Here is a 23,143-nt window from a genome sequence, read left to right as displayed (position 1 = left end):
TTTAAGTGTATTTGTTTAGAGCTTTACTGCATTGTGCATGTGGGAAAGCTCTTACTTTCACTATTAGACATTTCCCTAGTGTTGTTTTTATTTCTAAAGATGTTCTACCACTGTCCTTCCACTTTTTTTTTTAAATTAAAGGTTAGTTGTTTCAACTACTATCACTTTAGATGTTTATTGATGCATGACAATAATTCTCCTCTTCTGAAACAGATGAACAGATTATCTTTTCCACAACCACAGGAAGAGTCTTCCACATTATTGTTCTAACAAATGAGAAGCTCCTCCCTTACCTTTATGCTTACCGTATTTTTTGCACTAAAAGGAGCACTTAAAACACTTTAATTTCCCCAAAATCGTCAGTGCACCTTATAATCTGCTGCACTTTGTGTATGAATTCTTTACGTAAAGAACAGTAAAGCCACTCCACTGAAGCATTAGAACTAGCTGCTGACCACAGTCAGTGCTAGCTCTTTCACCGTTTAGAGGTGAGTATTATCACCCCGGCTAGCACTGCTGGAGTACCATTAGCATTAGCCACTAACTGTGCTAAGCTCTTGCTCTTTAGTCGTTCAGATATGAGTATTATCAGCCTGCAGCCTGCTGCTAATCCCACCTAGCACTGTTGGAGCAGCATTAGCATTAGCCACTAACCGTGCTAGCTCTTTCTAGGTGAGTATATTGTGCCGTAGCCTGCACATGTACCGTGTTGTAACAAGCTATGTGGGACAAACCGCTAGCTAATATCACCCTGGCTTACCGTAGCCGCTAACCAGTGCTAATGCTTCAGCCTTAGTGCTGAAGAAATTTGGGAATCTATGCTTACTGTGAATAAACAGAAGCGCTTTACTCACACAAATAAACAGTTTTCAGGAGAGAAATCTGTGTAGATTAACTTTCAGCACTTGTGTGACTTTAAAAGAAAGTCTTTTTTAAGAATTACAGTTTTGTTTACCTAGCTTAGCTTTACTTACGTTTACTTAGTTTTGATGCCTTTAGTGAGAATCTACAATGTAAATATTAATGAAAATAATAAAGAAAACCCATTGAAAAAGAGAAGGTGTGTCCAAATTGTGGCTTTTGTACTGTATGTCCCATATGATTAGTGCATCTGAGCTTGTCTGCAGTGTAGATACAAGATTGTTTTTCTCGTTTTCTTACAAAGTCAGGACATTTTGTCCTTAAAATATATATAACACACACACACACACACACACACTTTTTAAACCCCCGTTTCCTGTACACTAAAATCGCAGCCAAGTGTTGTAACAAGGTCAGCGCTCACCCCGGCCCATCCGTCTCACTTATCACTCCCACTGCCAGTTCACATTACCATAATACGAACAATAGGATGTATTTGCACCCTCAGCTTATGAATATATTTATAGTTGCAGTTATCAAATCCGGCCCGGCCGGGGGGACGCGGGGGTCTTACCTGCTCTACATAATTCATATCTGCACTGAGCAGTAATCTCTACCGCTCGCTCAGGTCACCGCCGCTGTGCGGGGGCACAGGGGCTGATGGGAAATAAATACAGTGAGAAAAAAAAATAATCAAATACACAGCTGGAGCTGGAAATCTCACCTACAGAACACACACACACAAATACATACACACACTAACACACACTGCGGGCACGTGGGGTGTAATGTACACACACTCTGTACACACACAGCACAGCGGGGGCCACAGCAGGGACTGACTACACACTGAGAGCCCACATGATAACCAGTGCATATCAGACAGCAGCAATATAAATATATATGAAATGCACACTAGGGAATCAGTGGTGTGAACGGTTCAACTGGTTTATTACTTTCAGATTAGTTTGGAATTGCATGTACGTGAAAAATAATGTGTAATGACTATAAATATATATATAAATGAAGAGAGCACTTTAGTGTCTGAATCAGTTTCTCTGATTTTGCTATTTATAGGTTTATGTTTGAGTAAAATGAACATTGTTAATTTTTTTCTATAAACTACAGACAACATCTCCCAAATTTCAAATAAAATTATTGTAATTTAGAGCATTTATTTGCAGAAATGGCTAAAATAACAAAAAAGATGCAGAGCTTTCAGACCTCAAATAACGCAAAGAAAACAACAAGTTCATATTCATATAGTTTTAAGAGTTCAGAAATCAATATTTGGTGGATTAATAACCCTGGTGTTTTTTAATCACAGTTTTTTTATGCATCTTGGCATCATGTTCTCCTCCACCAGTCTTACACACTGCTTTTGGATAACTTTATGCATTTACTCACAATAATTAAGAATTTTTAAGCATTTTCTTTCTAGAGCTGTATATATACTGTATTTACAGTAAGTAACTATAGGTAACAATATGTTCATACTGCATAAATATACTGTTATAAATTCCATTTACTATTTTGATGTTTATGCGTATGGCCTATGTAATGTACAGTATATGGACAAAATTCATGGGACACCTGCACCTTTACAGTTTTTTTCTCAAATTAAGGGTATTAAAAAGAGTTTATCCTGCTCTTGTTTGAGTAACTGTCTTTGCAGTCCAGAGAAGACTTTTTACTAGATTTTTTGTATCATTGCTGTGAGGATTTGATTGCATTCAGCCACTTTATCCCACCTCATCCCAACTCCCAAACTCATACCATCCAAGTATGAGTTTGGGATTCAATAGAGCTCCATTATTCCAGAAAACACAGTTTTTTCATGATTCCACAGCTCAATATTGGAGGTTTATACTTCTAACCCATGCATTAGGCATTAGGCATGGGACCTATAGTTGTAATGTTTATCTGTGCAACTGAAAAACTGAAAGTAGCTGAATCTGTTCATTAAAAATGGTCTTGCCAATATTTGGACACATAGTGATATACTGATATATACTGCAATATAATGGTATGGATATAATTGTTAATTATTTTGGACCAGCTGACAATTAAAACTGAAAACTGTAAATGTGTGTATGGTTATGCCGGGTGTAGGAATATGGAATATGTGCTGCTGTAGCAGAATCCCGGAGTTTTCCGAGGCCGGAGTGTGAGTGGCATCTGTAAACAGCACATAACAAATTACACCACACACTGTAATTGCTCCCTAATTTGAGCCTGTCAGCCTGTCAGTGCAGGGGATGGCTGATGGGTGTGTGTACAGTGTGTGTAGAGTGTGTGTGTGTCCAGTGTGTGTGTGTTTAGACTGCAAGGATATATATATATATATATATATATATATATATATATATTAGGTCCTAAATAGGACACCAGTCTTGTTTGTCTTTGCAAAAATTACCATATGATAATTACATGGTATTAACATCATTACTCAAAATACCAAAACTCACATAATTTCTTTAAATTGTAATAGATGCATACACTGTTTAACAGTCTTATGACAGTAATACAAATTGTTAAATAGTTTAATGTCTCAACTTATTATTAATGGACACTAGTTTAGACATTATTAAATACAGTTCAGCTTTCAGTTTTCTGGGTTTTTTTCACAGTTTTCATGCATCTTGTGTTCTTCTCCACCAGTCTTACACACCGCTTTTGGATAACTTTCAGTTCGGCTTGATTTGATGGCTTGGGATCATCCATCTTCCTCTTGATTATATTCCAGAGGTTTTCAATTTGGTAAAATCAAAGAAACTCATCATTTTTTAAGTGGTTTATTATTTTTTTTAGAGCTGTATCACTAAATGTTCATGCTTAAGAATTATTTTTGTTCTAAATAAGAAAGAATTGAGACATCAGTTTATCAGTTAATGTTAGTTAATGTACCCTTATTATGATTTGTTACTCCATTTCCTTTTCAGTTACCGTACTGTTCGGACTATAAGGCGTTCATTTAAAACCGTTCATTTTCCCCAAAATCAACAGTGCTTCTTATAATCTGGTGCTCCTTATGTATGAATTCTACCAGTCAGGTTTTAAGAAGCAGTAAGGCCACTCCGCTAAAGTACAGCATTATTAGGGCGAGTTTTCAGTGACGTTTTTCCAGCACTAAGGAGGAATCTAATCCAGAATTTATGGAGCAGTTGGGACACAGTTTTAGCAACTTACGAGTGTAGAGCTACAGGATCTACAGGTCCAGCTGTAGCAACACATATGGGTAAATGTACGAAACATACTGTATACCTTCAAACCTAAGCGTCTCAATCTCATCTTGTGATGCTCATCCATTCTTTCTATTTCCAGCCTCTTTGCTGTATATGAAAAGTGTTTGAAGCTGATGCTGTAGATGTGTGTGTATATGTATATGTGTGTGTGTTGCTCAGGGAAAGGTCCGCAGTGTTTTGATATTTATCAAATACGTTTGACCTTTGTGGAGTAGCCGGTGGAGGGGGGGATGTGTGTCGGCAGGAGGAGGAGGAGGTATTTGTTTGAACAACATTGATTATTCACGACTCGTCTTTGGCCTTTATCCCAGCTTCAGGTCAACCCCCCTGGCAGCCAATAGAATGGTTCTGTAAATCCATATACAATTATATACACTACCGGTCAAAAGTTTTAGAATATCCTTAATTTTCGCCATTTAAGCGTCAATTTTGCCATTTTGTGGTTTAACCCTGGTGTGGTGTTCGGGTCTGTGGGACCCATTTTCATTTTTCATCAAATGATACAATAAAAAATATTTTTTCTAACTCAAACTCATTGGCATTGGCTCATTTTTGTGAAAAACATATATCAAAACACATTTTCAATAAACACACACTGTACACCCCCCCACCCCTCCCCCCCACACACATTTATATTACATACAGTCTGTTTGGCCAAGGGCTAATAAACATTGCTTCATTTGTAAATTTGAAACTAAACACATTTTCTACTCATATCTTGAGTTTAATTCATTTTCTTTTACATTTTATTAAAAAACTAATAAAAAAGAGTAGCACTTTTTGAAAGAAATGTAACATAAGAAAGGTAAAGGGCAAATATTAACCATGCAAGCTGTTTATATTGCTTGCAATTTAGGTGAAGCAAGCATGTGTAAAGCATTTTAATGTAAAATTGCTTAATTTTGCTGAATTAAATACAAGTAACAAAGTAAACGAGTAACAAAAATATGAACACCACACAAGGGTTAATAGTCAATAACCAGAAACGGTACAAAATCCCGTGTACAGAATTTAGAAGTAAAGCTTAGTTTGTTTAGCAAGCAGTTAATTTCCTCGTCTGTTACTACACAGCTCTCCTTGGATGGACGGGCCACTTTTAGTGGATAGGAGGAGGTGCCTAGACTTTTTTTTGGGACCTGAAAGACAGATTTGAATCTCCCGCCCTTCTTATTCTGCCTCTCTGCTTTCATCTCAGTCTCCAGAAATTGCCTTTAAAATGTCTTCGACCCTGAGGGAGGGGTTGTGACATGCAGGGAAAAGGCAGGGAAATAGTGGATCCACCACATGCCATGACATGCAGCCCTGGTCTGCCCCAGCTGGCCCACATTGTACCATTAGGCATTCTGCAGGGACTGGCATTAAAAAAACCCTGTCTTAGCTAAAGGAGAAGAAGGTTGAGGCAACACATATTGCCAGGCATGGTGCGTTAGAGTGGTATAAAGCCCCCTAGAATTTTAATACCCTTGATTTCAGAGGAAAAAATGAATGAGCATTTGTCACTTCAGCCTGTCCAAAAAAAAGCATGTCTACATCTGTCCATAAGTGACTTGCGTATGAGGTAAAGTAGTGATCATCCAACATCATGACCTCAAAAACAATTATCTTGTTGCTGAATGCAATCAAACTCGCACACTCAATGAACTTCTCTACTCTACTTTTGCCGCTTCACATACAGCTCTGGAAAAAAATAAGAGACCATTTAAAAATGACGGATGATCACAAGCCATCAAACCAAGCTGAACTGCTTGAATTTTTGCACCAGGAGTAAAGCAGCATAAAGTTATCCAAAAGCAGTGTGTAAGACTGGTGGAGGAGGAGAACATGATGCCAAGATGCATGAAAACCAAATATTGATTTCTGAACTCTTAAAACTTTATGAATATGAACTTGTTTTCTTTGCATTATTTGAGGTCTGAAAGCTCTGCATCTTTTTGTTATTTCAGCCATTTCTCATTTTCTGCAATTAAATGCTCTAAATGACAATATTTTTAATGGGAATAAACAAATTATAATTTTCTCAAACTTATACCTATAAATAGCAAAATCAGGGAACCTGAACCAGAAACTGAAGTGATCTTTAATTTTTTTTTTTTTATGTCCGTAAGGGATGATATCCCTTCTAAAATCATCCAACATCTTCACCTCACTAACAGTAAATGCTTATGTCAGTGTATGCAATCAAATCCTCACACCAGTGCAAATCCAAAATCCACTTGAAAGCCTTCCCACTTCAGCTTGTCAACAAATGCACATGCACAGCTGCCCATAAGACTGTACATTTGTATTTATTGCAGTGGAGTAAAAGTGCACTCAAACTACACTCCCCACATATAGAGGGAGCCCAAGAGCAAAAAGTGCAAAAAGAGTACCAGTTCTCACATACTGCTACTTTAAAGTACATTCTGATCTGAAGCGAGGACTCTTTAATCACAAATCCGATCAATAAAAGCTGGGAACAAAGCGTGACGCGTGTCTTCAGCGAACACGCTCGTCCGGCCGCGGCGGAAAGCCCATTTCTCCTGATTAGATTCCGCTGTGGCAGAACAAAGCGGAAAAGCTCATTAATGGTTAATCCATAACTCCCAAATGGAGGTCATATTCCTCTAACGAGCAGCCTTAATTAGGATTAATTGCTGCTGAGGTAATAGGGTGACACAGCCCCGGCTCTGCAGTCGTGTTGCTGCAGAACGTCGCTTTAATTCTGGATGGAGTTCGAGGAAGTTAAAGTGGTTCCCTCCATCAGAACGACTTTCACGAGTCTTAACTTTCACATGTGTGTGCTTAGGTACTATAATGATGCTGATTCTATATATAGTAGTGAACTCTGTTATACCTACAGTACACTCTAAAAAACAGAGGTACGAAACGAGTACTTTTTTGTACTCAAAGGTACACTCTTCATAATTGTACCCTCAAAGGTACAATATTGGTCTTTACAGGGTCAGATTTGTTCCCTCTGAAGTACAAAGTCATTCCTAACAGAAATAAGTACGAATTTGTACCATTTCACCAGCCAAAAGGTACATTCAGTATTCTGTACCACTGTACTAATAAACAATATATATTTTATTTGCACATTTTTTTATTTGAAAGCCAGACAGTTTTGCATCATGAAATTCTTGACACATATTTAGTTGATGATAATGTTTATAATCTTTATAATCTACACTGGCATAAAAAACATGGGTACAAAAAAGGACTTTCACTGAAAGGTACTTTTTTGTACCTCAATATAAGGTACAGCCCCAGCGACAAGCTTTGTACTCTTTTAGGTACAAATCTGTACTTATTTTTCTTAGTGTGTAGTGTACAATGCAAAAAGACTTCTATGTACTATAGAGTAGCATCACAGCGCTAACGCTCGGAGGAAAGAGCAGCGGTTCCGATACATCAGCTCACAGATGCAGCCTTGTGCTGATCACCCTAGGAGTGATGAGGGGAAAGAGCGCTATCTACTGTACCCACCCAGAGAGAGCAAGACCTATTGTGCTCTCTCGGGCTCAGGCAGCTGATGGCAAGCTGCATGACTAGGATTCGAACCAACCGATCTCCCAATCATAGTGGCATCGCCTTGGTCTGCTGGACCACTCTGAGACATTTTTTTTTTATTATAAATAGGTTATAATAGTCCATTGTTTAAAAATCAGAAGTTATGAATACTTAGATCTCGATTACTTAGATCTCAGGGTGCTGGTTTATTAGTAGTTCCTAAAATTCAGAGGAGCTCTGCAGGAGGAAGAGCTTTCTCTTATAAAGCGCCTCAACTCTGGAATAATCTCCCCGAATATGTTCGGGACTCAGACACAGTAAGTCTAGACTGAAAACTTACTTGTTTAGTTTAGCTTTTGGTAATTAATGTGTTTCCCTTTAGATAAGGCTGCAGATTCAGGGGTTCATGGACAGAGGAAATTGTGGTAAACTGAGATGCTGGTGCTGTTGTTCTCCCACTGCACACGGTCACTCAGGTTTGTGGACGGTGGAGTGGGTGGATGCCAGTGTTTCAGGGAGCCTCTATGTCTATGTTACCTTCTGGCTCTCTGCCTTTAGTTAGGCTGTTTTATTCAGTTCTGCCGGAGTCATTTCCCACACTCTGATAATGTTTTATATTCTCTGTTTTACATAAATCCAGTCAAAACTAATTCCATCTCTCTGCCTTCCTCCGAGTTACTGACTGCCCACCTGTCTGACCCGATACCGAGGGATGTTGGACCCTCAGGCTCTCATGTCCTCTGTCTGGCCAGACTGGAAGTTTCTGAAGTCAGCTCTTCTCCATCCACCACCACAGATCAGCTGCTCATCATCCATCTTACTCTATAAGCCGTTAGTGGAGCTGCTATACACCTGAATATATAAAACCTATGTGGATGTATGAAAGACTTTTTAAATTTTAATTTAAAAGCCGTTTGACCAGTGGTAGGATGGTCCCCCCTTTAATGTGAGTCTTGGTCCTCCCAAGGTTTCTTCCTCCTCCTGCAGCTCTGAGGGAGTTTTTCCTTGCCTCCGCGCTCACTGGGGGTTCTGTATTCTGTATTTTCTATGTTTAATGTTTTGCCTGATTCTTTGTCCTGTAATCATGTTTCTGTAAAGCTGCTTTGTGCCAACACCAGTTGTAAAAAGCGCTATACAAATAAATTTGATTTGATTTGATTTGATTTGAATATGTATATTTAACTATTACTCAAGAAACTCATAAAAAAAAAAACATTTTAATTTATTTTTTTTAATTGGACTTTAAACAATAAAAGGATTCTTTACTATCATTAAAATATTTATTATTTAATAATTCAGTTTTAAGAAAAAGTTTTTAAATGTTCTTTATGTTGTCATGTTTACATATACAGTACATATATCCAATACCAATATCTCAACTGGATCGATCTACATTTGAGCCATGAAACAAGCACTGTGCAGATTGATTTAAGGTGTGTCAGTATGTCTTTGCTATCGCAACGACGGGAAAAGTACACCTTAATTGTCTTAATTAATCATGGGTGCGCTTGGGCTTGAAATAAACCAATCAGCATGTCTCTTTACTTGCCTTTCCCTTTAAGAGTCAGGTGAGCTCTGACTTTGGCGCATTGCTATTTTAATAGTTGGTGTGGTACAAGGTAGCAAAATAGGGTTTGAAGTTTTGGATCAGATTCTGCAGCAGTTCACTCACCAGGCCGTGTTAAACTCAACATGAGCGTCGAAGAATCCCACCACAGGCGCCGTAGCGGCGTTCCAGCCGTGAATCCTCGCCCGGATCAATCCCTCCCGCTTCGAGTTCCTGACGATCTTCACCAGGCCGGGATATCGCTTATTCACGTACTGATCCAGATTAAACTTCAGCTCCACTGAAAAACAACATACGAAAAAAATATTTGATTTTAAAACTGTGACAACTTTAATTTCTAAACAAAATCTATTTTATGGTTTTAAGGTTGTCTGTCTGTCTGTCTATCAGTATGGTTCTGTCTGCCCATTTGTCTAGCTCCCTGTGAGATTATATATCTGTCTTTCAGTCTGCGTCTATCTATCTGTCTTGCCATTTTTCTGTCTACCTTTTTGTTTATCTACCTGTATTCTTTTCTGTCTTCCTGTCTGTCTATCTGTCTCTTTATCCATTTAGCTTTTTGTCTTGCCATTTGTCTGCCTGTCTGTCTTCTTGTCTATCTATCTATCTATCTATCTATCTATTAATCTGCTTTATATATATATTTAAGTTTAAATTTAACCCTAACGTAACAGATGCAGGGAGTAGCTTCTCATTTGTTAAAAACAACCATGTGGAAAGACCTGATCAGGGATATGTTGTTTAATAGTGAAAGTAAGAGCTTTACCATGCACACAATGCAGTGAAGGGAACTCAATGGATTAAAGGGACTAAACAGCTGTGTAGCTTTAAGAAAAGCCCTTATCAATTTTGAGGATAACCAGCAAAAACGGCTGCAGTTTGCTAGGTCGCGTAAAGATTGTATTCTGGAGGAACGGAAGAATATAAACCAGGCTATTCCATCAATGGATTTTTTTCTTCTCTGAAGAAATTTGAATATTCCAAGAGGACAATTCCAGGATTCATGGGGAATTCTTAGATTGTGAAAGAGTGCAGGGATCAGTGAGCATGATATCATCATTTTCACACATGGATTGAGAGAGTTCACCACAGAGTCCAGATCTTAACCTCATTGAGAATCTTTCGCATGTGCTGGAGAAGACTGTGGGCTGAGCTGCAAGAAGACGAGATTTAGGAGTTTCATTAGTTGCTATTTCAGCTCCATATGTTTGGAGCAGCTCAGCTCATAATTCATCTATCAGAAGCAGAACCTCACATATTCCTGTAATCCTCAGTTCCTCCGCTACTCGTGTGGTGATGGATGGATATTAGTTTAATCCTGCGTTGTTTACGGCGGCGGCTGTATAAAACATCTCCGGCTCATAATTCTTCATTGTGGAGATCCAGCTGTTTCACTGAGAACAGAAAACCTTTATATTCCTATAGTTTTATTACAGTATATTTATTTCAAGGTTTTTTACGATGCATGGCCTGTGTTTTATGGTCTTTAGGGTTGTCTGTCTGTCTGTCTATTTGTGTATTTTCCTGTCTGTCCGTTTAGCCGTCTTTCTGTCTTGCCATTCTGTCCTTTTACCTGTCTGTCTAACTGCTTGTTTGTCTGTATGTCTATCCATCTACGATACCTGTCTACATGTATGGTTCCCTGTCTGTCTTTTTGTCTATCTACCTGTCTGTCTGTCTATCTGTCTGTTTGTCTGTCTATAAAAAGTATATGTCTACCTGTAGGGTGTACATGTCTCCCTGTCATTCTGTCCTTATACCTGTCTGTCTAACTGCTTGTTTGTTTGTCTATCCATCTATGATACCTATCTACATGTATGGTTCCCTGTCTATCTTTTTGTGTATCTACATGTCTGTCTATCTGTCTTAAGTACCTGTCTACCTTTGTGGTTCCCTGTCTGTCAATTTTCTATCTACCTGTCTGTCTATCTGTCTGTTTGTCTGTCTATAAAAAGTATATGTCTACCTGTAGGGTTCTTTGTCCATCCTTTTTATCTTTCTACCTGTCTGTCCATCTGTCTGTTTGTCTGTCTATCTATCTACAGTGCCTGTCTACCTGTATGTTTCCCTGTCAGTCCATTTGTCTAGCCATCTGTCCGTCTATCTGTCTGTTTGTCTGTCTACCTATCTACAGTATCTGTATACCTGTATAATTCCGTCAGTCCATTTGTATAGCTACCTGTATGTCTATCTGTCTGTCTCTCTGTCCGTTTATTTGTCTATCTATGTACAGTACCTGTCTACCTGTGTGGTTCTTTGTCCACCCTTTTTATCTTTCTACCTGTCTGTCTGTTTGTCTGTCCATCTATCTACAGTACCTGTATACCTGTATAATTCCCTGTCAGTCCATTTGTCTAGCTACCTGTATGTTTATCTGTCTGTTTGCCTGTCTATTTATCTACAGTACCTGTCTACCGGTATGGTTCTTTGTCTGTCCATTTGTCTAGCCAACTGTCTGTCTATCTGTCTGTCTATCTATCTATCCCATACACTGGTGCTAAATTATAGCATTTTAAGTTTCATTACTAGTTACTAGCAATATTAGCATTATAGCTCCAGTGCTAAATTATAGCACTATACTTTTTATTACTAATTACTAGCAACATTAGCCTTCTAGCTCCAGTATTAACTGATGAGCTACCACTGTTCATTATTAGTTAGCTACATTAGAAATCTCTTAACAGTTGGCGACTGAAGAATTGTCATCATTTTATATGGGTAGTGTACCTCCTGGTGAGAGATAGTTGACGGCTAAATATTTATCTTTCATTTTATCACTGCACTAAATTAATTGTGATATTGATTTGAGGTCATATCACACAGTATCAGTTGGACAGCGAATCCAACTAATCCAACAGTGAATAACACCACTGCCTTCCATGTGCAGACTGGGGTTAAGTAAAAGCTCAGGAATATAAAGGTCAGCTAAATGTCATTAATTATGATTAAATATGAAAGGTTGTAGCTTGGTGTCAGCAGTGATTTTTAATTTTGTCTCGTTTATTTCCTGGGTTTAATATAAACACACTGCTCAGGGTGGCTTCTATTATAAAGCTCGCCCCACAGTGTTTCCATTCAGCACAGTGGCGAGCGAGAACACGGCGAGATAACCTTCAGCACCCGGAAAAGAACAGAACACGAGACCGGGCCTCGACCAAGCTGCTGTTCTGTCCCGGTATTATTGTTCCTTCAGGAACCGACACTCAACACGAGGGGGACGAGCTCCAGCACAATGGAAAGGTCGAGCAGGCCAGCCTGAATATTAATAGTGTAACGTCTGCGGAGAAGGGCATGAAATTAGCACACGAAGCGGCGCTGCCAATCAGCACCGCCGACCCACGGCTCCGACGGCCTCTCCGGAACCAGGAGACATCTACAACAACATCTAATCCAGCAGCATTACACTAATATAGAACATTTCCACAACCTTGGATAGAATTATCTAACATTATCTACTTCTCCCAAAGCTTAGGAGCGAAACATTCCCACAAATATGTTAACTGAACGTTTTAAAGACCTTGTTTAATGTTGCCCCAATGTAAGGAGAATGCTAAGATTTGCTAATTTTGTTAGTTGGGAAGATATGACTTTCATTTCATACTGGAGAAACAGTACAATTTTAACAACTAAATCTTATATATTTAAGTCACCCAAACTAACTCTCAGAGTCACCTGGATTCAGGCTTTCAGTTAACAGCTGTGCTGAACTCGTCAAGAGTTAATTACTTGAAATTCTTGAAAAACTATCTTAAAGTCAATAATGTCTTGCAAACAGTAGCCTCTGGTCTGTTAGCTCAAAAGGTTGCTCTAAAAACACTATATGGACTTAGTACTATTTGTACTTCTTGGTGAAAGATCACTGATTTTGAGAGGTGGTTGATATGGTATTGTGCTAAGTTTATATAAGTTTTGCTATAGTGTACTGAAGGGTTTTATATGGGGAGTGTACCTCTAGGAGAAATATCACTGACTTTGAGAGGGTGGTTGATATGATGTTGTGAAGTTTTGCTATAGTGTTGTGAAGGGTTTTATATGGGAAGTGTACCTCTTGGTGAAAGATCACTGACTTTGAGAGGGTGGTTGATATGGTGTTGTGAAGGGTTTTATATGGGAAGTGTACCTCTTGGTGAAAGATCACTGACTTTGAGAGGGTGGTTGATATGGTGTTGTGAAGATTTCATATGGCATTTTGAAGGGTTTCATATGGGTAGTGTTCCTCTTGGTGAGGATTTCATATGATGTTGTGAAGGGTTTCATATGGGTAGTGTACCTCTAGGAGAAATATCTCTGACTTTGAGAGGGTGGTTGATATGGTATTGTGCTAAGTTTATATAAGTTTTGCTATAGTGTACTGAAGGGTTTTATATGGGGAGTGTACCTCTAGGAGAAATATCACTGACTTTGAGAGGGTGGTTGATACGGTGTTGTGAAGTTTTGACATAGTTTTGTGAAGGTTTCATATGGATAGTGTTCCTCTAGGCGAAATATTGTTGGCTGCTAGACATGCTTCTGTGATACACTCAAACTATGTTTCATATGGTTTTCTAAAGGGATTTATCTAATGGGTGGTGTACCTCTTGTTGAAATATCACTGACTTTGAGAGGGTGGTTGATATGATGTTGTGAAGGGTTTCATATGGGAAGTGTACCTCTTGGTGAAAGATCACTGACTTTGAGTGGGTGGTTGATATGGTGTTGTGAAGATTTCATATGGCGTTTTGAAGGGTTTCATATGGGTAGTGTTCCTCTTGGTGAGGATTTCATATGATGTTGTGAAGGGTTTCATATGGGAAGTGTACCTCTTGGTGAAAGATCACTGACTTTGAGAGGGTGGTTGATAAGGTGTCGTGTAGTTTTGATATAGTGTTGCGAAGGTCCGGATCTGTAAGTGTTTAGAATGCGATGTAAGTACAGCAGCAGCAGTTGAATCACCACAGAAACCAGAGCTCTACTTCGCTGGTTGAGGGAAGGACAGAAGATCATGCCGGGGTTATTTGTGCCGTTGTCTTTTTTTTGCCTCTGGCTTTTTATAGAGTGCATTGCTGCACTGGCGAGTTTGGACCCTGAGGGTTTGGCTTTGTCTTTCTGCTCGGCTCCTCCTTTTTCCTCTCTGCTGCCCATTCCTTTTTGTTATCTCGCAGATACAGCGTCCACGAAAGCAAATAAATAAATAAATACATAAATACAGGCCTGCATCTAAAAGCCCGGGGATCAGGAGGAACAATCTGCTTACTAAAGCAGGAGGTATCTGACGCTACTGCGTGAACAAATGACTAAGCTAAGAAAATCGATGTAGTTAAATGCTTAGCAAAGGGTTGTTATATAGTAATAATGGGCCTTAGGGACGCTAATCCCGTATCTGCAGCACTGCAACACTTACACTGCATTTATCTGCATTTATTACTGAGGGATACGGCTTTAAAGCAAACGATCAGCTCTGACTCAGTGATACACTTATTATCTGACTTATTATCTGATGTGTGCATGTTCTTATTCTTACCTAAACCATTCAGCACAAGGCAGGAATACCCTGTAGACAGGTTGCTCTAGGTCTCTCCAGGTCATTCCAATGAGGTGCACCATCTAAAAGTCTATCAACGTGCAGTAGAGGCATGTCTAGCAGTCAATGATCTCTCACCAAGAGGTATACTACCCATATGAACCCTTCACAACACAATATCAACCACCTTGGTCAGCCAAGGCCATTTTTGAGGTGCCAACTCTTTTGGGTATTGGGTATTTGGCCAACAAAAGCCTTTAAAGACCAAGTCACATCACTGTTCAGTTGGCATTTTCGTGGGCTAAAAGAGTAATGGCCAGACCAGGTGGTGACCAATTGGTCCAATCGACCATTCTGCTTCTCTTAGTCCAATTATGCACCACATCTCAAAGCCTATCAACTAGGCAAAATGTATTTGAGTGCATCATAAAGGCATGTCTAGCAGTCAATGATCTCTCACCAAGAGGTACACTACTTTACCCTTTATGATACCTTTAAAACACCATATCAACCATGAGGTTACCTAAAGCCAAGTTCATACTACACAGTTTTAGCCCTCACTCAATGTTTGATGGAAGACCGATGGCCAGACTGAATGGTGGGCAATTCGTTGAAACAACCATCCCATTTCAAGTCCGTCAACTCGGCAAAATCACTACACCAGTCTTCACAATACCATATCAAGCACCTAGGTTACATAAGGCCAAGTTCACATTACATGATTTTGGCCATGATTTTTGAGTTGCCAACTATTTTGGGTATTGCCAACAAATGTTCGCCTCAAATAAAGAAAAAATTGCTTTTTATTCAATGTATGCTTGGCTGCTATGTGTAAAAGGGTGGAAGACTGACATCCGGCCTAGATGGAGGACAATTCGTCTAAATGACCATCACGCTTCCCTCAGGCTAATGATGCACCCCTTCACAAAGTCTACCAACTGGGTAAAATGTTTTCAAGACATGTATAGCAGTAATGAAATCCTCCATGACACCATATGAAACCTTCACAACACTATTTAATACCTAGAAACTCCATATCAACCACACATCAACACTCATCCACAAACCAGTGAGAAGCGGCAGCCAATAGCGCACAGCGTACTCTCAACCGGAAACAACCGTCCACCTGGAGGACTGCATCGGGCACTACAGCATTCACCCAGGACAGAGTGCCAACCCATATCTGATCACACAGTCATACATACATTTACACACACACTTACACACACACACAAACTTACATACATACCACACACTTTTACACATACACACCAGATCAATTTGGAGTATTCAATTTTCTGGGCAATTTAGAGTATTCAATTTACCAGATAAATTTAGAGTATTTAGCAGTACATGGTTTTAGGCCAGAATGAACACCGTTTGGATCTCTAATCAACACTTATCAATATTGTAATTAAAAATTTTACCACTGTCGCTGTTGTCGTCCACCAGTATGATCTCCTTCAGCAGGTGGGCGGGGGTGTGGTTGACCACGCTGTGGACGGACCGCAGGATGACGGACAGGGCTTCATTCACGAAGATAAAAACCACAGAAATCTGGGGCAGGTCTTCGGGATACGTCAACAACTTACACCTGTAAACCAGAGATCAACAGGAGTTTACATTATATAGAACCAACACATGACGGTGAGCAGCTGGTTTCTATGGTTGCTATGATGTTGCTAAGCAATTGCTGTGAGATTAAAGGTGGTTACTATGGTAGTTTAATGGGGCAATACTAAATTCTTGCTATGATACCTTTGCTAGTTGCTACTGTGTAAGTTGTTCGTAGGTTGTTCCTAAATGGTTGATAGGTGGTTAATAAGGCATTACTAAGCAGTTCCTTTGGTATTCTACTAAATGCTTGATATGGTGTACAGATGTACCATATGTCAGCAACATATTGTAAAGCAGATACTCTTTTAAAAACACAAAGTTTACAGTCTGAAGAACCAATATATGATGTTTGCGTTCTGTTTTAATTACAAGAATCCTAGATCCTTATGTGTAAGCCCAAAATAAACAATGTTGCTATGGTGTTGTTGGGTTGCTACAGTGTTATCAAATATGGCGGTGTTAGATATAGTTATATCAGAAACAGTTATAGTTATATATAGTTATATATAGTTATAAGTTTCTAATAACTTAATAGTTATTAGAAACAGTTATAGTTGCTCACTAAAGTATAATGATGTAATGTGATTGAAATGGTATCACAGGAGGCTTCTAGGGTGTTCTAGGCAGTTGCTATTGTACTCCAGATGCTTGCTGTGGTGTTGTTCGGTGGTTGCTGGGTAGATACTATGCTGTTACTAAGTAGCTCCTAAAGAATCTGAGATAATTTCTATAATGTTGCTAAGTGGTCACCTGGTGGTTCCTTGGGTGTTATTACATGGTTACATTCATAGGTGCTGCAACACAAGTGGTTGCAGTGGTGTTGCTAATTGCTAGATGAATATTATGGTGTTGCTAAGTGGTCGCTTTAGTATCTCTAGTGGTTTCTTTCATATTGAAAAGTGGATGCTATGGTGTTGCTAACTGAATTCTAATCTAATCAAAGTATTTTCTAAATACCATGCCCTGATTTTTTTTCACAACACAGGACTCAGTCCCTAGACACGTTAAAGTACTGTACTAATTGCTGAACAGACAAACAGGACGAAGCCCGGTCGTCCTCTGGACTGAGTAATCACTCCACACTCAGCGCCGCTATTTTTGAAAACCCATTTAACAAGACAAAACAGAACAGCGGTCCTCAACACAACTCCTGATAAATGAAGGTTCTACGTTTCCACCCAGATCTAACCCAAATACACACTGTATCGTTTCATCATCACTTACACAACCACAAAACAGCAAAAAAGCATAAAATTGGGTGTTTCTAATAAAGTGGCCACAATGAGGAGGCACAAAAGTACAGTAGGTGCATCTAACAAAGCTGAAACTTAGGTGATTGGTGCTTGAAAGTTTGTAAACCCTTATATAATATATAATTTTCTATATTTCTTTTTTTAAATAATTTTATTTCTAGTTTTCTCCCAATTTAGCTTGTCCCACCCATTCAGTGGCACCACCCATCACTGGTGATGCTACAACACCAGGAGAGTGAAGGCTAGCCCATGCCTCCTCTGGTATATGTGAAATCAGACTCTGCCTCTTTTCGAACTGCTGCCAATCTCGGAGGAAACCGCAGAGACTCGGTTCTGATACATCAGCTCACAGACGCAGCCTTGTGCTGATCGACATCACCCTAAGAATTATGAAGGTAAAGAGCGTCATCTACTGTACCCACCCAGAGAGAGCAAGGCCTATTTTGCTCTCTCAGGGCTCCGGCAGCTGATGGCAAGCTACATGACCAAGAATAGAACCAGCAATTTCCCGATCATAGTAGCAGCGCTTAGAATTTTCTAAAACATCATCAGATTTTAGTCCTAAAAGTCCTAAATGTAGACAAAGAGAACCCAGTTATACAAAATAGACACAAATATTATACTTACTCATTTATTTTTTGAAAAATATTCAATCCAATATTCCAATATTACATGTCTGTAAGTGGCAAAACTACGTAAACCTCTAGGATTAGCAGTTAATTTGATGGTGAAACTTCAGTCAGGTGTTTTCAATCAATGGGATGACAGTCAGGTGTGAGTGGGCGGAGCCTGTTTTATTTAAAGAACAGGGATCTATCAAAGTGTTCTCTTCACAACACATGTTTTTGGAAGTGTATCATGGCGCGAACAAAGGAGATCACTGGGGACCTCAGAAAAAATGATTTTTGATGCTTTCGTTTCTAATACGAGTGGCCAAAGTGAGGAGGCACAAATGTACAGTATGTGTTTCTAATAAATTGGCTAACAATTATTTAGTATGTAAGGTTAAAAGGTGTTTCTAAAAGATTGGCCAGTGTAGCAGCACAAAAATACTTGTTTTACTAAGTAGTTTCTAATAAAGTGGCAAATACAGAAACACTAAGGGTAAAAGGTGTTTCCAATAAAGTGTCCACTGACGGAGAACAAAAGTGTAGGGTGTTTCTAATAAAGTGGCCACTAGCACTATGATGTTAAGGAGAAGTGTAGATGTATTAAAGTGTAATTAGAGTGTCTGTTAATGAAAGCTGTTGGAATGTTTAATATAAAAAGATAAAAAACTATAATATATCAATCAAATAAAAACTAATTCTGAATGTTTCAGGCTCTGGGTGAAGGTAAAGGTCAGAGCACAGTCCAAAATGGATCAGCTGTGATTAAAATCAGTTTGAATACAGACTAATAACCGAGCGTATGAATGATTTATCGGCGAGTCGTCAGTGTAAGAAACTGTACCCTTGTTTTTCACTCTCTCTGGATGCAGTTTTCCTGGGTTAAAAATCAATATTTAACACAAGCAGTGATCTACAAAGGCCTGTTCTCCTGCTCTGCTGTTTATTGGACGGAGGAGGCCAAGGCTTTCTCTATGCTGGAGACAGAAGATTGAAGATAGCTGGAAATTGATTCGAGGAAAGCAGGCTTTGATTGTGAGAGCAGAACTGGAGTGAAATTACAGTGATTCTGAGGCCGTTCAATAACAGATATACAACAGCAGGGCTCTTTTTAGCTTTAAATGCTGCAAACTGCCACTTAGGACCTCAAGATTTATAGCTTTTATGTTTGTTCATACATGTGTGTGAGAGTGTGTGTAAGGGCTGCATCCTTACTGCATACTACACACTAAAATTATTAAGTATAGAGTATATAGCAATCTTATTTTTTAAGGTTTGGCAGATTACAACAGTCTATTTTCATGCTTTCTGCTTGCTTTGTTTAAATAGCAATAGCTTCTGAATATATCTACACTGATGGGCGTGGTGGTCTAAAAATGAGGTGTGTTCAGGTATATTTATGGCGTATTGCTGGCATATCTCTGCAACAGAAAACACAGGTGCTCCACTGACTGAATAAAACCTGGACAGACCTAGTCAACAGTCAGACGTTCATTGCTATCTTGGCAGTTGCATCCCAAGTGCATACTCAATGCACATACTGTGCACCCCACAATTAAGATAATAAATGAGCATGAAAGAGCAGGTCAGTTTCCTCTGCTGAGAAGCGTTGGAAACGTCCAGGGAGCTGCACCATTAAAATAGCAATCTGCCAAAGTCAGAGCTCACCTGACTCTTAAAAGTAATGATGAGCAAGTGACATGCTGATGCCTAAAATTAAACACACCCATGATTGATTAAGAAAATAAGCACATGCCTTTTGCATTTTTGTTTTGAGCCGTGCAAGGTGTACTTTTCCCGACGTTACGATAGCAAAGACACACTGACACGCCCTAAATCAAGCTGCATGGTGCACTAAGTGTATTCAGTGCAGTACAGGTTGTGTTTAATCCAGTGCCCTGTGTTTCATTAAGTTTATGTTATCAAGGTTATACAAAGCATAGCAGCCGCTTTCAGATTTAATAAGCAATTCCAGCTGGAATATTATAGTTATATTCCTCTGCTGATGCAGTTTGATTGATGCATAAAGAGATTTTCATCCCACGGCTCGGAAAAACGCCCCGTTTATATACGACTGTGTAGAAACTGTACTAACTGTATTTGTATCAGTAATTCATACCGCACTCACTCATGCATTCATAACAATAATAATAATACCATATTAGCATAGAGAGAGAGTGAAAGAGAGAGAGAGAGAGAGAGAGATGTAATTTATTCATAGTCATTCTCTTTGTTATGACCAGTCATTGCTATATATATATACAAACACACAAACACACACACGCTCTCTCTCTCTCTCTCTCTCTCTCTCTCTATTGTCTCTCTCTACCTTTCTTCATCTCTCTTTATCTTTTTATTTCTTTTCTTTTTCTGTGTCTCTATCTCCCTCTCTCCTCTTATCTTTTCCTCATTTATTTCTTTCACTGTCTCTTTTCAGATTTTTCACTTCTTTTTTTTTGTCTCTCTCTCGGTCTCTCTTTCTTTACATCTCTCTGTCTCTGTATCACTCTCACTATTGTCTCTATCTACCTTCCCTTATCTCACTTCATCTTCCCCTTTCTCTCTGTTACTCTTTCTCTCTTTTCACCTCTCTGTCTCTTTATCTCTCTATATCTCTCTTCATTTTCATCTTTCTCTTTCTTTCCTTTCTCCTCTTATATTTTTCTGTCTTACACTAGCTCTCTTTTCTTCATCTCTCTCTCTCTCTTCATCTTCCTCTCATCTTTTTTTTGTCTCTCTCTGTCTCTCTCTTTACATCTCTCTGTCTCTGTATCACTCTCTCTCTCTCACCTTTTTTATCTCTCTTTATCTTCCTCTCTCTTTTCTTTATTCTTCTTTCTTTCTCTCTCTCTCTCTTTCTCAGCAGATGGAGCTCAGCATGGCAGGACAGCCACTCCCGTGTGCACTCACATCCACAGCATTCTAATTTTGTGTGTGTGTGTGTGTTTGTGTGTATGTGAGAGAGTGTGTGTGTGTGTTTGTGTGTATGTGAGAGAGTGTGTGTGTGACTGTTGTCAGCTAATTTGTTTTCCTGTAGGCAGTAATAAAGCAGTAAAAGTGTGAGAGGAAATAACACTTAAGGTATCCTATCCTCACCATTACGACTTATATTAACTATATACACTACATAATATATAAACTATATTCACTATAGTGGACAAACGTGGAACTGAATCTACAATGCACATAAATGAAAGTTCTAACAATTAGACATAAATAACTTAGACACATTAATTAACACAGATATTGCAATTTTAATCCATATTAATGCTTAATGGTTGAAATCATGAGTTGATAAGCAAGTGTTTATTGGGCATTAACACAACTATTAATGCAGTTATATATTAATAAACATAATAATCAAGTGGAAAAGAAAAAAAAAACACAAACATTGAACAGCTTAAGTGGTGTCCACTTTCAATTAGTTGCTAAGCAGTTGCTATGGGATTTAACAAGGTTTTAAACTATCAAACTATTGTTGATATCGATGGATGCTATGGCCTTGTTAACTTTGGTATTTTTAGATGTTTGCTAAAGTGTGCTTGGAATTTATTATCACAGGTTATTGATTTTATGCTTCTAAACTCTAAACCATTTCTAGTTGGTTGATTTGGTACTGAATGTGCATATGATTTCTGCTTGTTTGTTTGCATGGACAATTATAGCCAGACACTGCCAACCACGATCATTACCACGCACTGCACTATGTGCTGTGCACTGTGGGTGGTAATACCTTTAAATTGTAATGCTGGAGACATTACAGCTGAGCTGTTAGTGTCCTTCGAATCACTACTAGTAGTGACCGACTGTGATAAGCGATGCTCAACAGATCATCAATCAAATCTGCAGTTTACAGTGTGAACTTTTCAGTCCACCTCAAAGGCAGGATTGAAGCAAATGTGAACATGACCATCGATGTGCAACAGACCATCGATTCATCGCTAAATATGATTCAGTTCTTGACCTTAGCAGTCCAGATTTCTCATTTACAACAATACTACAAATGAAGACGATTGTGGCAGGTAGATGAAATGCATAGATGGTGAGCAATATGTCAAAACATCCATCATGCTTCTTTCAGTCCAATGATGCGCCCATCCTCTTAAAGCCTGTCAACTGGGCAAAATCTTTGTCTTTAGGTGCATTGTAAAGGCGTGTCTCACAGTCAATGATCTCTCAACAGAAGGTACACTACCAAATAGGCCTGTAACAATATGCTGTCCCAGAAATTATGGAGATAAACAATATTATTGGCTTTTTTCCAACCATTAAATGCCAACTAATATAGTGATATCCTTATATCATTACAAAGAAAAACATCCTTTTAAAGACAATTAACTCTTTTAAACTGGTTGGTGCATTTTTTTACCAACCAAAAAAAAAATATGTTCTGGAACCCAAAGAGTTTCCAACTGGAACCAAAGTAGGTTATATATGGTAGGTTCTTCGGTGTGAACCAAGAGCCAAGAGATGGCTGTTGTGTGGTTCCACTAAAACTGGTGGGCAAAAGTGGGCCGGTTCCCTTAAAAACACCACGGTTCTTAAACGGAAGCCTGAATGGAACCAGTTCCAGAACCTTCCAGATTTCTTTTGATCGGAAAGAGCTAACAATGTTTATGGAGTCACAGTTATTGAAGCATTGGTCCTTGCCCGACTTGCTTAAATACTTTTATTTTTACTATTCTATATACACAGTTTATTTGAATAAGTGCATTTGAATGTTAAACACAAAACCCAATATATGATCTCATGAAAATTAAAATGAAAGTTATTAATGTAAGTATAATACCATGAATATGATAAGTCAATAATGAAATTTATGTAATAATGACAGGCCTATCTACCTACCTATTAGCCTCTAAGAGCTTTTTCATAGAACAGTAGGGGAATTATGGTACACATTGTATATATATATATATTTATATTGCACCTAATAACAGAAATGCTGTCGTTAAATCTGCGTGAAGGAATGAGGAAAAAAATGGGAGTCCCGCTGTCATTTT

General features: G+C 38.8%; 1 protein-coding gene across 2 annotated transcripts in view; it reads right to left on the bottom strand.

The window, feature by feature from the left end:
- galnt9 (polypeptide N-acetylgalactosaminyltransferase 9) overlaps positions 1-23,143 on the bottom strand; it is a 334,018-nt gene that overhangs the window by 292,141 nt on the left and 18,734 nt on the right. For both annotated transcript variants that reach the window (XR_007428898.1, XM_007234163.4), the window contains exons 4-5: positions 16,090-16,256; positions 9,268-9,442 (exon numbers count right to left, since the gene is read on the bottom strand). Coding sequence is in view for 1 of the 2 variants with exons in the window: in XM_007234163.4 (XP_007234225.1) it covers positions 9,268-9,442; positions 16,090-16,256 (342 nt within the window). In the remaining variant the exon portion in view is untranslated. The remainder of the gene's footprint in view (positions 1-9,267; positions 9,443-16,089; positions 16,257-23,143) is intronic.

Source organism: Astyanax mexicanus, chromosome 22 (assembly GCF_023375975.1).
Source record: "Astyanax mexicanus isolate ESR-SI-001 chromosome 22, AstMex3_surface, whole genome shotgun sequence".
NCBI classification, from domain to species: Eukaryota; Metazoa; Chordata; class Actinopteri; order Characiformes; family Acestrorhamphidae; genus Astyanax; species Astyanax mexicanus.
The sequence above is the reverse complement of the archived record's forward strand: the minus strand, read 5'-3'. Positions and strand labels throughout refer to the sequence as shown.